General features: G+C 37.8%; 1 protein-coding gene across 4 annotated transcripts in view; it reads left to right on the top strand.

Annotated features, from left to right (window-relative positions):
- Positions 1–16,741, top strand: part of NBAS (NBAS subunit of NRZ tethering complex) — a 184,039-nt gene that overhangs the window by 123,560 nt on the left and 43,738 nt on the right. For all 4 annotated transcript variants that reach the window (XM_061460839.1, XM_061460840.1, XM_061460838.1 and 1 more), the window contains 4 exons: positions 4,026–4,244; positions 4,494–4,696; positions 13,526–13,615; positions 16,340–16,535. In XM_061460839.1, coding sequence (XP_061316823.1) covers positions 4,026–4,244; positions 4,494–4,696; positions 13,526–13,615; positions 16,340–16,535 — 708 coding nt within the window. The remainder of the gene's footprint in view (positions 1–4,025; positions 4,245–4,493; positions 4,697–13,525; positions 13,616–16,339; positions 16,536–16,741) is intronic.

The raw sequence follows: 16,741 nt of genomic DNA, 5'->3' as shown, positions 1-16,741 counted from the left end.
TGGGAATCAGCTTTTGTTATTCCATAACTGTTTAACGCTCTTCTGAATTAATTAATTGAATATGCTTTCCATTCTAGTGTATCTGATTGGCTTGGGCTACATGACATTTGATTGGTGGAAAATATAAAGCTGGATTTAGTGGCAGAGATGGGAACTGAATGAAACTGTTCTGTCTGAACATCAGGAAACATTTTTTGTTATGAAGGTGGCTGATCACTGGCCCAGGTTATGCAGAGTTGTTGTGCTGTCTCCCACGTTGGAGATACTCAAAAGCTACCTGGACATGGTCCTAGGCAACTTGCTCTAGATGGCCCTATTTGAGCAGGGGCTTTGGACCAAATGCCTTCCAGATGTCCCTTCCAACCTCAACCATTCTGTCCTTTAGCATTGCTGGCATTCCAGGTTCCTGTGGCAATAAAAGGAATATTTCCATAGTAAAAGGAACTATTTCCATTATCTCATATTTGAATGTACTGGGAATAAGAGTGTCAGGGTCAACATCGTCATGTGAAAGTGAATATTACTTGTACAGTACTTCATGATGAATACTTACGTATTTGCAAGGAAGTGGGTGTTTGAGATGAATTTTTACCCTGAGGAGTGAAATCTGTTGGGCTGAAATAGTATGTGATGTTCCTTGATTTGAAAATGAAAGAAAGCATTATTTTTTTTAAGATTTTTCGTAGCATGTTATAGCCTATAGAATAAAAGAAAAAAAGCTTTTAAAAATAAAACTTTAGTTCACACACAAAGGATGAACCATTCCCTAAGCTACTTATGTTTTTTTTTATTTTATTTTTACTATTTTATCATGGGTTATGATACCAAATCTCATTACTGAAGCTGACTAGAAGTATGGAGGGCAGTCATTCATGTTTTGGAATAAAATAACTAGAGAAGTGATATATCAGTAGTGCTTCATTTTGTCACTATGAGGATATGAATTTATAATTAAAATAGTCTTGGGAAGAACCTGTATTCTTTTCTTTTTAACGCTTTATTCTGTATGTGTTTATGGCATCATGACTTCTAAACCGGCAGTGTGTTCTCATGGTTCTCTATGATACAACAGTTAGATGGAATACTTAAATTGTTTGCCTTTTGCATCTCTCTTAATTGCATTTTGAACATTAGATAGTACAGTAGAAGGGGGGGAAATGAAATATGTAGCTGTTTCATCTTTTATCATGTTTACAAAATGGATATGTAAATCCGTCGTCATTAAATTTTAATGCGATGTGAAGAGTATTGCCTTTTCCTTGCTTATAGTATATCCTGATATTGAGACCTTGTTTAAAGTAACAAAATCATATTTAATTACTTTTGGTGGCAATAGAACTGAGTTGCATTTGAAACTGAATAGCAAAATATCCTTTGTATTTATCCTATTAATACTGACAAGTTTGCTTAGTTCTTACAATAATGTCCACCCATTTTGCTTTTATCGTTAAAAATCTAGCAGACTATTACTGTGGTTTGCATCAACAGCATGAAAAACGAGGGGCAAACCTTACATCTTTGTGATTTTTTAGGGATACTTTTTTTCTATTTGTTTTCTATTTCTTGTGTTTATGCCTTTTGATTAAAATTGTATGTCTTTGTCCAGTATTCCAGTAACTAAGATACCTGATATTAAAAGTGCCTAATGCAGTGGGTTTAGGCAAGGGAGGCCCCTACCTATTAGAAAGTATATTGCAAGTATCCTTAAAACGGTTTATAACTGAGGTTATAAACTAAAAAATCATACATGATTTTTTTAAATTGTATTTCAGACTTTCTTTTGGACTTCCAGGTGAAACTGTCTTTCTTGACTTTAGGGGAGTTTGCTGTTATACTCTCTATATAAAGAGTATTTCCATCTCTATCCTTTTCCAACACAGTCTTGGTTTCTGGAAGCTTGTGAGGCTCCATTCTGAAGTCTTAAATTCCATTCTAATGCACTGGAATAGAATGGCCCTTTCAAGCTAGATGGAGAGGTAGGAGAAAACTTAATTCAGTGTATATGAATCAATTTAAAAATTCCAACTCTATGACAAGTATAGAGGTAAGAAAAACAGACAAACCAGCAGCCAAACAAAACAAGGCAAAAAAACCTACTAAAAAACAAACCAACCAAAAAAAAAACAACCAACAGCCAACACCCCCCCCCCCCAAAAAAAAAAAACAGGACTTTCCATCCCCATGGCTTGACTTCGCGAACGAAGATTTGCGAAGGGCTTTACCCACGCTTACTGCAAGCACGCTGATGTCTAAAAAGGCCAATATGAGATAGGCAAATCCAGCTGCAAAAAGCACAGCGAAAGGTCTCCTTGGATGGTATAAGCTGGGTGCGATTCTTTCTACGTTGTCTTTTCTCCTCGAGACTAGTTCTGTGTGAGTTCTCGAAGGAGTCAACAGCATTATGTATGGTGTGTCTCCAAGTCTCCCAATTGGACGCCAAGGTGGACCACTGGTGGTAGTCAATATGGCCAAGGCTAAGGTATTGTTTCAGGGAGTCCTTATATCTCTTCTTTGGGGTGCTTCTCTTGCGGCAACCGGTGGCAAGTTCACTGTAAAATATGATCTTAGGGAGGCGATGATCCTTCACCCTAGAGAGGTGCCCTGCCCAGCGCAGCTGCAATTTCAGCAGTATGGCCTCAATACTGGTGATCCCTGCCTGTTCGAGGACAGTAACATTTGACACATAGTCAGTCCAGTGGATGTTTAGAATTGTACGGAGGCAACGCTGATGAAAGCGTTCGAGGAGTCGCAGGTGATGACGGTAGATAACCCATGATTCAGACCCATATAAAAGAGTAGACAGTACAATGGCTCTATAGACACTAATCTTTGTACTTTTCTTCAGGTGTTTATTGCACCAGATTCTTCTATGGAGTTTTCCGAAGGCTCTATATGCCTTTGCTATTCTGTTGTCTGTCTCTTTGTCGATCGTGGCATCTGAGGAAATAATGCTTCCCAGATAGCTGAACTGCTGAACTGACTTAAGCTCTGACTCGCCAGTGGTAATGTGGGGATGATGATAATCTTCTTGTGGTGCAGGTTGGTAGAGAACTACTGTCTTCTTCAAGCTGACTTCCAGCCCAAAAAGCTCAGCTGCCTACACAGAGCAAGATGTTAAAATGCTGCAGAGCTGCTTCTGTGTGGGCAACAAGGGCGGCATCATCAGCAAAAAGCAGTTCATGGACAAGATGATTTTGGGTCTTGGTGTGGGCCTTCAGTCACCTTAGATTGAATAGGCTCCCATCAGTATGATATCGAATATAAATGCCGTTTTGTTCGTCGAGGTCTACCATAGCGCTTTGGAGCATCATGCTGAAGAAGATTGTGAATAAAGTTGGTGCAGGAACACAACCTTGTTTCACACTGTTGGTTATTGGGAAGGGCTCATAGCGTGCATCGCCATATCTGACTTGGCCTTGCTGATCCTTATGTAACGGAATAATCATTTTGATAAGAGGGTGTCCGTGAAAGAGTTTTCTGTTTAAAGGCTAGATACGCCTACTTATACAGGTCTTTCAAAGTAGTAACTGTAATCACTGTGTTGTATAACTTGTGCTTTAAATAGGTTGATTTAAAAGTTGTAGACCTCCTGTTGTTACTTGCTTATGGTGTTAGAGATATATTTTAAAAGGTGTTTAAACCTCATAAAACTAACCTTAAATTAATTTCAGCATTTGGGATTCTCAGTTAATCCAGTAAAGTGATCCCCTGACACCTCTCAATTCAGAATTAAAAATGATTATAGGATGCTAGTCTACAAAAGAATAAATATTAGTAGGAAAAATAATTTTCATATGGTTTAAGATGAGCCAGATTCAACATCAATCAAAGGAAAGACAACAGAAGAAAGTAATGGAATACTAATAATTTTTAAATAAATGACAAATAAAGTTGTTTCTCATAAAATACTTCATTTAATTTTATGCTGTGCTGTAGAATAGTGGAACAACCTGACCTCCAGGCACTGCTGTAATGCAGATGATACTGTACAGTTGAATGATTAAATATCACATAATCTTTTTCAGCTGCCAGTTGAAGCCAGGATAGAAGTGACTAAGAAGGCTATTGAGATAGTCATCCATCTTTCTGAGAAATCAAGAAAAAAAACTTTGGAGAATGATATGGAAGATGCTGAAAATCCATCCGTTGCCTATGGAGAAGCTCTGAATCACTTGCAGCAATCTCTTGCTCATCTGGAAACACTCACTCATAGTTTTATCACTTATTTGAAAAACAGCAAACAGGTAATGGTTACAGATCAAGTGTTTGTTTTGAGTGTTACCATAACTAGCAGTGATGGACATCAGTCTTCTGTCCTATTTTATTGAAGGTTTGTACCTTTGTTTTTGTTGACCTGTTTTTTATAAATTCACATCCATCAATATTTTCTTTTTCATAGTATGTGTTAGACCTTGATAGAAAGACTATGAATGATTAACAGTCCTGTAAATAAAGGGCACACTGATTCATATTCAAAAATTGTCTGTTCACAGGATACACTACAGAAGTATGGCTATTTATATGATTTGTCCAGGTCAGAGAAAGAAAAAATCCATGACCAAGCAGTTGCTATGTGTATAGATGGTCAACCCCTGGACATGATACAACAGTTGTTGCAAGTGGCTGTTGGAGATACAGGTCTTTCTCTCAAAGATATCGTCCAATGTGCTATTAAAAAGATTGTATGTATATTAAGGTAAGTACACTGCCACAATGCATGCCAAAAATCTTTCTTCTGGGGTGGTGGGTTTGAGTGGTTGGGTTTGTTTTTTTGTTTGTTTTGTTCTCACGCTAAGTACTTATTTTCTTTGAATGTCTGGATTTTTCAGAAAATGGGGCAGCAACAGGACATGAGTTCTTAGATGTTATGCTCCTTTTTACCTATAATTTCAATACTCAGCACAGTTATAATTTATTTACTCAGTTTGGGAAGCCCAGGCAATGTGAACAAGGCAAGCCACAGAACTCATTCTGTTTATTGGAGGGTGCTTTTTGTTTAAAAGCATTGGCTTTACAGAATTGTTCTGTATGTGTGCATTTGTGAATTTTTGGCAAATCTACAACTGCACATAATTCCTTCCTCTCGAACAGAATCAAAAGGTGTGTTTGTTGTAAGTACCCCGATGTGGGTATTTGGGCAATAGAGGCCTACAGTGGCTGTTGCCACAACAGGTTGTGCTATAGGAAGATGTACAATTTTCTTCTTTGGAATAACTTGCTGGGGTGCTCCTGGGAGGTTTTGGGGGTTTATTTGTTTGTTTTTATTTGAAACATTTTGAAAAATGTGTTCACCTGTCAGTAAACCATAGCCTATGTGTTTTTCTCACTGTTCTAATAAAGAATGCATCTTAGAGTTTTTGATCTTCTTCCATTTCCATTTGTGTCATGCCCTACCCTACCTGCACATTAAAGAGCAAGTGAGTGCCTTATGCTTCCAACAGCACTTAAGAGTAACAATGATAGCCTAAAACCCCCCTGACCTCCTAACCTATTGGAGAGAAACAGGTTTCTAATCTGAGGAAGCTGATTATTTGTGAGTGTTGTCATTGTTACTGTTTGTTGCTTATTAGTGTCATCTTACATGAGCAGTCCACACACTTTACCACACTGTCTCCATCTTTGTCTAGGATTCACAGCCCTGAACCTTAGCAAAATGTCTTTTCCCTGGCATGATACAAACCAAATAGCCAAACCCGTTTACGCAGCCCCAGCAAACTGAGTCATCTCTTACTTTAAAATATGGAAAAAAAAGGCTAGGAAAAAAGGAAATGCAGAATCACTAGCTTCCACACAATTTATACTTATGCATCCCTGAATAATTCTGTTGAGATCTAAGCAAGACCTGGATGATACAAATGAACATGAAGTACAGTTGTGGCTGACCAGCTTAATCGTCTTAAGAGTGAGTTTAAAGTTAGCACAAACTTCAAGATTATGATCTTTTAGTTGACTATATTCTTTATAGTCTTCCAAATTGCAGTTTAACACTTGTGAGAAACACTGAGACTACTGTATTCGTGGTGCATTTCTTCAGTACAAATCATGTCTTTGGAAAAGGAAGAGAGCAGATGTTCCTACATTGAAGTCCTGCCTCCTTGATTAGCTGCAGCCTCTGTACATCAGGCTTTATAGTCCAGAAGGGACATGGCTTTTCTCCACAAACCTGAGGCTGAAACTGGTTTAGCTTATCTGGCACTTGGGAGAATGTAATCATCTCTGGGAATATAAAACTGTTGAAAAATACCTGCTTATGGACGTATTTGCATACATGGTGAGGACACAGGTGAGGGAAAGCTCAGCACATTATGAAAAGCCTTTCAGTGAAATAAAGTGCTTCTCCTTGATTTTGTTTCATGCTCCGTTCTGGCTCAGCTTGCCATTCGTAACATCCTCTGTTAACATTTGGCAAGAGATTTGGCTGTTTTCATAGCTGCGGTGATTATAAAATTCCTTTGGCATATAATGTGAGATATCAGCATGTCCGTTAAGGTTCAGCCTTTATCCTGACACATCAAAATCAAGATACTTATTCAGATGGTGGAATAATAAGGGGATGTGGTTTGGGGACTCAAATGGCAATGCATGAGACAAGTATATGCTGAAAATTATTTGTTAGGGTTGAATGAGTCTGTGAAGGTGCTGTTGTCCTATAACAAGGTTTAGGATACGTGGAAGCCTATGAATTTTTGTAGCCAAATAAGAGCAACCTGTCCTCTTTCCTACCAAGGAATTAGCAGTGCTCTGATCTCTGCCTTAGTGTGATAGAATCTGTGTGTCTGTCTTGATATTCTGTGTCAGAACAACTTAACTGGGAGCTAAGATGTGAAATTCTTAAGATAGAAAGCAGAAAATGAAGTACTGGGATTTTGCATCTACATCCCTGTCAGTATTTGTGTTCCCAGGATGCAGAGAGTCTGAGATTTTGTGTTCTTTTTTCCTTCCATCATTGTCGACAGAATATCAATGATCTCTGAAGAATCCTGTCCTTGATGCTCTTTCTCTCTTTCTCCTTCAGAGCAGTACAGAAATATTTATTTCTGCCTTTTTTTTTTTTTTCTGAAATCAGGTGAAATTAATTAATCGGGGACTTTCTCATTTGAGAAGCTCTCTTGATTTAATGTTGGGGAGTGCTACCTGTTGCCTCTTGCAAGCTGGGTCTTTGATGTACTGAATATTTCAAATGAAATACCACAGTATCTGTGGTATACCCCCCCCTTCCTTTTCTTGGGGGGTAGGGCAAGATAATTTTACACCATCCATGATAAGTGAACAAATGCTTCTCATTTTACTATTGTCGTGGTTTAAGCCCAGCCAAGAACCCAGAAACCACTCAGCCATTTGCTCACTCCCTCCCCCTTCCTCCCCCGCTCCCAGAGGGATGGGGAGGAGAATCAAAAGAAAATTACTCCCATGGGTTGAGATGAAACAGTCCAGTAACTAAGGTGTAACACAAATCACTACTGCTACCACCAATAATAATAATGATAAGGGAAATAACAAGGGAAGAGAATACAACCGCTCACCACCTGCCGACCGATACCCAGCCCAACCCGAGCAGTGATCTAGCCCTTCCCAGTAACTGCCCCCAGTTTATACACTGAGTATGACGTGCTGTGGTATGGAATACCTCTTTGGCTAGTTTGGGTCAGGTGTCCTGTCGCTGCTTCCCTCCCGGCTTCCCCTCCTCCCTGGTAGAGCATGAGACTCAGAAAGTCCTTGGTCAGAGTAAACATTACTGAGCAGCAGCTAAAACCACTGCTGTTATCAGCGCTGTTCCCAGGCTGAAAGTGAAAAACGCAACACTGCACCAGCTACTAAGGAGAAAAAATGACTGCTACTGCTGAACCCAGGACAACTATTCATTAAAAAACTCTCTCCTGAAGTATTTCTGTTTCAAAGATACATGCAACAAATACCAGAGAGTATTACATTGTTAGATGGCTGCAGACACTGTTTGCCACTTCTAAGGCCAGTTTATATGGATAAAACTTTGAGAATTTACCTTGTTACTCTGCATGCAGAAAAATTAGGTGGGCAGGATAATCTGAATGCACATACCAGAAACAGAGAAACAGGTCTAGCTTGGAAAATAATCTATGGCTCTACTTTTTCTTCAGCATGTATGTATTTTTACAGCAGTTTGAAGTGCCACAGATGAAAAGGTAGCAGCCTGTCAAAGTACCTGCAGTCCTCTTTGGCAGAAAATTGAATCCTCCTGTTACTCAGTTTAAGAGTGTTCATAGCAGCCTCAGCGATGGTAGAGCTTTTGCACAGCAACATAAGTAATACCATCTTTCTTACCTGGGTTTGTCCATTTGATGAAGAATGACTTGCTTTTAAATAATCACTGTCCTGCTGTTTCTGACTGGAATGTAGCAGTGTGATGCATCTTGATATAAAACTCACAAAGGCCACTTATTTCAGCTATAATGAGTCTCATGTACATGTAGAGTATGAGGAACCTATCAAAATTCTTTCTACTCTGCTGCTTACCAGCATTTTTCTGTGGACTGAATTTCTTGTTCCTTATATCCATTGCAAAGCTGGAATGTCTGCGAGTTCTGGGGCAGACACCAGGACCACTAACTCCTAGGCAGCACTTTCCAGTAAAGAAGGAAATACCTGTCCCTCAGGTAGAGAAAACTGTGGCAAAGATGGGAGAATTACATGGGTGCTTCAGATGAACTCATTTGGTGTGTGATGTGACCTAATGTGATCAGTACAAATTAGTTTTTTCCCTTTTTTGTGTGTGTGGTTTTGCTTTATTCCTTTGTCCTGTCCTGTCCCATCCTCTCCCCCCCCGGAGTAAAGGGAAGATCATACCATATAATTAATGATAAATGAGCAGATAATGACTTATGTGAAGTTTGTCTACTACAACGATAAAGAACATGAAGCGAAAATCTAGCATAAAATAAAATAGAAAATACTTGAAATAATATCCTTCTTATTATGAAATTCAGTAAGAATATTACAGAGTAGCATCACTCCAGATATAGGGAGCAATTAAAAGAAGGGCTGTTGCTTGACCTATCTTAAGGCTGCTGCTATTAATGTTGTCACTATGAATAGAATTGGATGCATCTCTATCCTATGCCCAGCTGCTAGCTTGAAAGCTAGACCATAGAAATTAAACAGAAATTAGAACATATTAACCACGTTTTGTGTAATATTTCATGTTTCAGGGTTAATGCAATTAAAGAAGTAGTCTTGCCTGTGTATATGGAATGACAAACTACTATTCAATAAATGCAACATTTCAAGGAACAATTCTTCAGGTTAATTTACTGGAGCTTTGTTATGTTACATAGTGTGGTTATTTTATACAATTGATTTGAAAGATACCATGTTGGAAAACCCCTTCATTGACAATTAACCTTCAGAGTAGCAGTTGTAAGACTGTAACGCTGAACTTAGATTTTCTGTATGATGACAGGGAATATAATTAAGGTATTCTAATGATAAGTGAAACAGGCCTGTATGGATATGAAAGTTTATTATAGTGTTAGTGACTTGCCTGAAAGTTAGGCATCAATCCACCACTTCTGTGCTTGAAAACTGCACCCTTTTTCAGGTTTATAACTACATGCCCCCCTTCAAACACAGTAAAGTATGCTTTGTTATTAATATATTTATTGACTATTTAATATATTTATTTAATTTAATATATTTATTGACTATTGAAGAATATATTTATTGAAGAATATATTTATTGACCATTGAAGACCTTTTAGAAAGTATTGCCTTTATGAAAGTTTAAGGAAATTACTTTTTGGTTTCATTTTTCAACACTGTACAATACCACAAGCTTGAAATCTCCAGCACCTTCTCAGAAATGGACTTCTTGTTAAATGCAGGATGCAGTTATTGTCTAATATTAGGTACCTGTACTGTGATTTCAAGAACAATATTGTCCAGTTAACTCCTTTTATTTCCTTTGACTCTCTAGTTCTGGCATGCAAAATTCGAAGTAGAAGCTTTTGCATTGGTATATATAAAATCTCTCCAGCAGAGCATACCTACATACTTTATAAGACATGTATAATATCCAGATCATACTTTGTATTATATGTATTATTTGCTTGTTTTTCTATGGAAACAGCTGTTATTTAAAGAAATCTGTTTCCTCTTCAGTAGACATCATGAACTTCTGGAAAAAACAAACAAACAAAGCACCAAAACAAAACAAAGCACAGAAAACCAAACCAAAGCAAAAAAGATGCTGGTAATGATGGCGGTTTGATTAGGCTTATATAAGTTTCAGTTTAATCCTTTATCTAAGATCACTTGTGATATAGTGGACATTTTCCATAATCCATGACTGTAGACATTTTTATGGTTAGTCAGGGAAGACAGTTTGTCTATTGAAGACATTATAATCTCTTCATTTGCAGCTCCGGAATTCCATATCTTAGGTGTCCAGATGGATGTAGCATGTCATGAAATTTTGGAAGCATTTACCAGTCAGTGAGCAGAAAAGGTTTGGTTAAGTTTTGAGTTCTTTTGTAATGGCCAGATGACCACTGCTTTGTGAAGAAGGTAAAACGAGCTTTGTTAGATTGCGTAGCTTGCTTAAAAGAGAAAAAAAAATAAAAACTACCAAAACCCAGAATTTTAGGTTTTTTTACTCTCTGATCTCACTTGAGCAGAGGTCGTACAGAGTAATTTTGTAACTTGGATATCATAGTTAAATGGTATTTCTGATGGAAATGATTGTTTGGCATTATGACTTCTTCTCCAGCTTTGAATGCTCACACCAACAATATATTACTTTATTATTTTGCCGATACATAGAGGAAATGCAAATGGAAATAGGAAAATAAGCCTGGAAAAGTAAGGTGATACTGGGTATTTTCAGTGAACACTGTAATTAGATTAAAAGGTGAAGTTAATTTGTTCATCTTTCAAAGATTCTTTGTATTTTACTGTGTTTGAGGAATTTGATTAAATATGCATCATTTTTTTTTGAAGCTGAACTGAAATCAAAATAAGCCTTTATCAGTATAATTACACCAGGCTCATACCTAAGAGTTTTGAGGTGAACACTGAATCCTGTTATGCTGTTGAAAACATGCATAAAATAGCATATAATCTGTGTGGGAGACTAATCCTTCATTAATTATGTTTGTTTCTTTAGTAGCTGCTTATTTTTAATCATTAATTATTAAGAAAAGAACAAGGCAACAGTCTATGGAAACTTGACACAATTACTTGTCTCATGAACTGCAATCTCGTTTTGTTTCTCTGTTAGGTAGCAAAGGCAATAATATTTAGCTTAAAAACCCGCTAGCTTTCAATCTTTCTAGATTAAAAAAAAAATACTTTCTTATTCTAGATAACTGTAACTTACTGCTTAGATTCACTTTTTTTTTTTTCCCTCCTCCTTTTCTCCTGTTTACAAGAATAGTACCTGTCTATGTATAATGACAAATTTGAAGCTTTCTGTAAACGTTCATACATCTATTTTACCTGAGAACTGGCTTCAGAGGTGTATTGTCTGAAACGGTGGTTTCCTGTTTTCAGAAATGACCATTAATTTTGTGTTGGTTTTAAAGCTAGTATTGTTCACAGAAGTGCTGGTCACCTATTAAGTTAAAACTAAAGTAGAAATTTCTGAGTGAAGATATTAAAGGTTATAAAAATTCAGCTCTCTGTGCCATATAGCATAATCATTTTAGGCAATATATTTATCTTATGGAAGTAATAAATGAGAAAATTATGAATGCTCTCATAACTCTTGACATAAAAAAGTAGAATATTGCAGTTATTTTTGCACATTACTATCAGCTATATAGTGTATTTTGGCTTTTGACAGAATAGTCAAGGTAGTCTGGAGATGTCTTTATTCTTCTTAAAAGATCATATAGGAAGAGGCTGACATTTTTAGTAGCATAGGAGCTTTGATATGCTGATGAACTGTAGAGAAAATACACTTCATCTCTGGGGTTTTGAGTCATCTTTAGTATGCTAACTTTGGAGCTACTTGCTTTTCTTTCTCTTTAATGCAGCATTGACAAACTAGGCAAAACTGTTGTTTTTCCAGCTCATCCAGGCATCACTGACACTGCAGTGGTTTCCATGCAGAGATAAGCACCAGCCACATCTTAGGTTTGTTTTGCTGAAAGTGTTAGCAGAAAATGTCAGTTTCATTGCATTATAAATGAAGCTTCTTTTCCTACTGGGGTGATTTTTATTTTATTTTATTTTTAATATTTACTACCTTTTGACTTGCAGAACTCTATTGAAACTGGAACACCAGATAGGCAGCACGATTCACATTTTTCTGTTCCTACGCATGCATAGTGGATGCTGCTTCATGGGTGGCTTGACCCTCCCCTTTCCCACATGCTGTTCCTGACCACATATTCCATACTTTTTGCAGCCCAAAAAGCCAACCATATCCTGGGCTGCATCAAAAGGAGCGTGACCAGCAGGTTGAAGGAGGTGATCCTGCCCTTCTACTCTGCTCTCGGGAGACCTCACTTGGAGTATTGTGTGCAGTTCTGGTGTCCTCAACATAAAAAGGACATGGAACTGTTGGAACAAGCCCAGAGAAGGGCCACGAGGATGATCAGGGGACTGGAGCACCTCCCGTATGGAGATAGGCTGAGAAAGTTGGGGCTGTTCAGCCTGGCTGTGTGGAGACCTCATAGCAGCCTTCCAGTATCTGAAGGGGGCCTATAGGGATGCTGGGGAGGGACTCTTCATTAGGAACTGTAGTGACATGACAAGGGGTAATGGGTTCAAACTTAAACAAGGGAAGTTTAGATTGGATATAAGGAAGATACTCTTTCCTGTGAGGGTGGTGAGGCACTGGAATGGGTTGCCCAGGGAGGTTGTGAATGCTCCATCCCTGGCTATGTTCAAGACCAGGTTGGACAGAGCCTTGGGTGCTATGATTTATTGTGAGGTGTCCCTGCCCATGGTGGGGGGGTTGGCACTAGATGATCTTAAGGTCCTTTCCAACCCTAACTTTTCTATGATTCTTTGATTCTACTTCTTAATTTTACTGGTTCTGATAATCATGAACCTGGTTGATCCAATGGAAAGTGAAGCCAGGTGTCCAGGGAGAAATCTGCTGAATCAGCAGAGAGGATTCTCTTGACTCAGTTTACAGTTCAAGTTGGTTTAAGCCAGTAGTGGTACTGCAAAGCAGTATTTGAAAAGATGACATTTATGTGTAAATTTTAATCTGTTTAGTCAATACCGATGAGATCCTTAAAGTAATGAGATTACGTGTTCATATTCTGCTGATCTGAGAAGAGCTAAATGTTAACTATTCTTTTTCTTTCAGATTTCACTTAAGTATTTTGGTATTTCTCTTTCCTTGTTTCTCCTTACATTCCTTTTACCTAAAAAATAAAGGTACTAGTTAAGCAGGAAAAGTAGCAACTTGCTAGAATTGTTGAACAGTTCATGTAAATCGTAGAATTGTTGAACAGTTCATGTAAATCCTAGAGGTGGATAGAATTGGATACGACATCAAGGACAATTTTAATGGTAGTATTATGTCTTTGCTTAACAGCGGAAATGGTGGCTCATCCCCACCACTGAAAGATCCACTTGGGATCCTAGAAGGCATCGTCTCTGCAGTGCATGCAAGTGTTGAGAAAGGGTAAGAGCTTCCCTTATAGATTTTTTGATTATGACTTTCAAAGATACTTTTCATGAAAACATTGAAGGTATGATACTGAATAGGGATGATTTTTCTTCATGGGTATCTATAAGGGGTTTGCGTTTAATTTTGTAAGACTTTATTCTGGAACAGTCTACCATTTATCAGGTTCAAAACCTGAGCCCTGACAGAAGCCTTTACTTGATCATTTGGAAGAAAGCAAGTCACTGAAGCTAAAATTTAGGTAATTATGTGTTATGGTGGTTGGAGAAAATGTTTTTTATGCTGTGACTGCTTAGCTTGTATATCTACCAGGAGTATTTCACTGCTTTTGTTTCGGTTTAGTAGATAAGTAACAAATAATAATGGCTCACTTTTAGATAATTTAGATATCTAAATTTGTTAATGTTTGCAGGGTATAATGAAGAAACAGTTTCACAAGTGCTGTACGGTGATGCTTCACTACATTTTTTTTTGTTGTGTTTTGGGGATGTCCTTATTTCAGGTCACATAATGAAATGTGGTGTATGGAGACATACAGAATGTTCTGTATGTCTCACTGACTGTCGTGGTTTAAACCCAGTCAGGTAATTCGTTCGCTCACTTCCCCCTCTTTCTTGCCCTCCCCCTATTCCCGGAGGGACAGAGAGGAGAATCGAAAAGAATGCAACTCCCACGGGTTGAGATAAGAACAGTTTAGTAACTAAGGTATAACACAAATCACTACTGCTACCACCAATGATAATAATGATAAAGGAAATAACAAGGGAAGAGAATACAACACCTCAGCACCAGCCGACCGATAACTTGCCCCCCTCAGCCCGACCAAGCCCCGACCGATACCTCCTCCAACCCTGCCGTCTCCCAGCCCTTCCGGCTAACTCCCAGTTACATCCTGGGCATGACGTGCTATGGTATGGAATAGCTCTTTGGTCAGTTTGGGTCAGGTGTCCTGTCTCTGCTTCCTCCTGGCCTCCCCTCCTCCCTGGCAGAGCATGAGGCTCACAAAGTCCTTGGCCAAACCAAAACATCCTTGTTATCAGCTCTGTTCCCAAGCTGAAAGTCAAAACACTGCACTGCACCAGCTACCAAGAAGGGGAAAAATGACTGCTACTGCTGAACCCAGGACACTGACATTTTTGGAATTTCTGGTAAAGAGAAGGATTGAAAAAAATTACCAAAAAACAAAACCCAGTTTTATTTCTAGACATACAGACTAACTCATGTATGAGAAAAAAAGCTCACGCCCTCTGGTAGCCACACAAAAACAATCATGCTATTGTTTGGAGGCTTCTCCACTGACACTAAATTAGATAAATATTGGATACTGAACTAGACTGAATTGATGTCAAAATCAACTGTAAATTTCATTTGCAGTGTTGTAAGGTAGAATGCGAGAATTGGTACTATGTTATTCTGAGATATACTTTCTGGAGTCTTTTATTTGCATACTTTAATATTTAACTGCTGAAACAATAAGCTGGAGTGAAAGACATGGTGATTAGAAGAGATTGTTTACATTCATTTAAATACTTGTTCTTATATATCACCTTAAACCTCAGCTATTCAATTTACAAAATATAAATCTTTTCCCTCAGGAAAACATATGTAAACATCAAGAGTGAGCTCTAAAAATCTCTTGAAGTATTCCAGCAGATCCTCTTAATTCCCAAACTTTTAATTTACAGTTGGAATGCCACCTGTTCAGCAGAAGCATGACTAATTTAGTTGAAGTTCTGAGCTAACAGTGTCATTCAGACAATATAAAGTCTAAGTAAAATTGAAATCCTTGTAATATGAAAACCTATGCTGTCAATGTTTATTACTTCAGAGCTGCAAGACAGGTTAAATTGGTGTTTTCTGTCTGATATTACTTTCTCATCTGTCTTGTTAAGACAAATAAGGGAACATTAGTTACAAATTATGCTCCACCTGGAACCACTTTCATGATTTTTTTTCCCCAGAGGAAAAAAAAAAGCTTTAGTTTTAAAATACTACTGAAATGTAGCAGGATAGCATTTACTAATTTGTTACGTGCTAGTTTACAGCCTCTTAGGGACATAGTCTATTATCTTAACTGCTAGCTGGTTGATGATTTCATGGTAATTTGTGCACTTTAAATGCTTTCACAGAATGTATTCAATATAATACACTATTTGAACCAAATATTTTAATTAAGAATTTTTCTAATTAGCCAAATCGGAAAAATCCACTAATTTGTGTATGTGGAGTGTAAAGAAGGAACTTGCAAGGAAAGAAAGAGAATATAGGACGTAATATATAATGAATAAACATCAGATACAAAAATGTCATACTTAAAATGCAAGCATTCAGGATGGTTTTCCATAAAGTCAGATGGCATGGAAGTACAGGCACCAGTGAGGACCAGACACCATGATAATAAGGCTTGGATTTTCAGGTGCTGAAATCCATCACTATTGTCATAAAATTGGCAAACAGGGTAGTATGTGGGAGAATATAACTGTATAGATAGATTTCTATGTTATTACATGGTTATTTGGTGTTCAAAACTTGCACTACTTAGCTTTAGGCATGCGATTTATGGGGCTAATTTCTTTGCAGTCTCACAGAGGTGAGTTCTTCCACTTCCAGTGTTACATATTTGTTGTGTATTGAATGTACTTGTTAACAGCTTTGAAAATACATGTAGGATTTTCATCAGGATTACCAAAGACTGTTGAACACTGTATTGTTTAATTACAGGGAGAAAATAGTTTCTTCAGATGACCTTCTGGATTGGTTGAGACCTTTCTGTGGTGATGACTCTTTAGCAGTGAAGCCTCGCATCAGAGTATTGCAAATTCTGGAGCAAGCCTTCCATCTCAGTGATGAGGATAGCAAGCTACTTGTGTACTTCAGGACACAAGCTGTTCTTAGAGCTTGCTGGCCTGAAGAAAAGGTATTAATGTTGATTGCTGTAAATTATAGTATAAGACTGGTTTTATACAAGGATTATAAGATGAAATGCTGGTTTACCAGGACATGGTTGTGATGCGTGCTGTTGGTAGGGGGACTAATTCTACCTTTCTTTTGAATCAGGTTTCTAATACATTATGATTCTTTGTAAAACAAAGCTGTGTAAAGTTAATGGATTCCTCGGCTTTT

Source organism: Pezoporus flaviventris, unplaced genomic scaffold (assembly GCF_033815535.1).
Source record: "Pezoporus flaviventris isolate CSIRO_AGI_PZ_B2104156 unplaced genomic scaffold, CSIRO_AGI_Pfla_v1 ptg000031l, whole genome shotgun sequence".
Taxonomy (NCBI): Eukaryota; Metazoa; Chordata; class Aves; order Psittaciformes; family Psittacidae; genus Pezoporus; species Pezoporus flaviventris.
The sequence above is the reverse complement of the archived record's forward strand: the minus strand, read 5'-3'. Positions and strand labels throughout refer to the sequence as shown.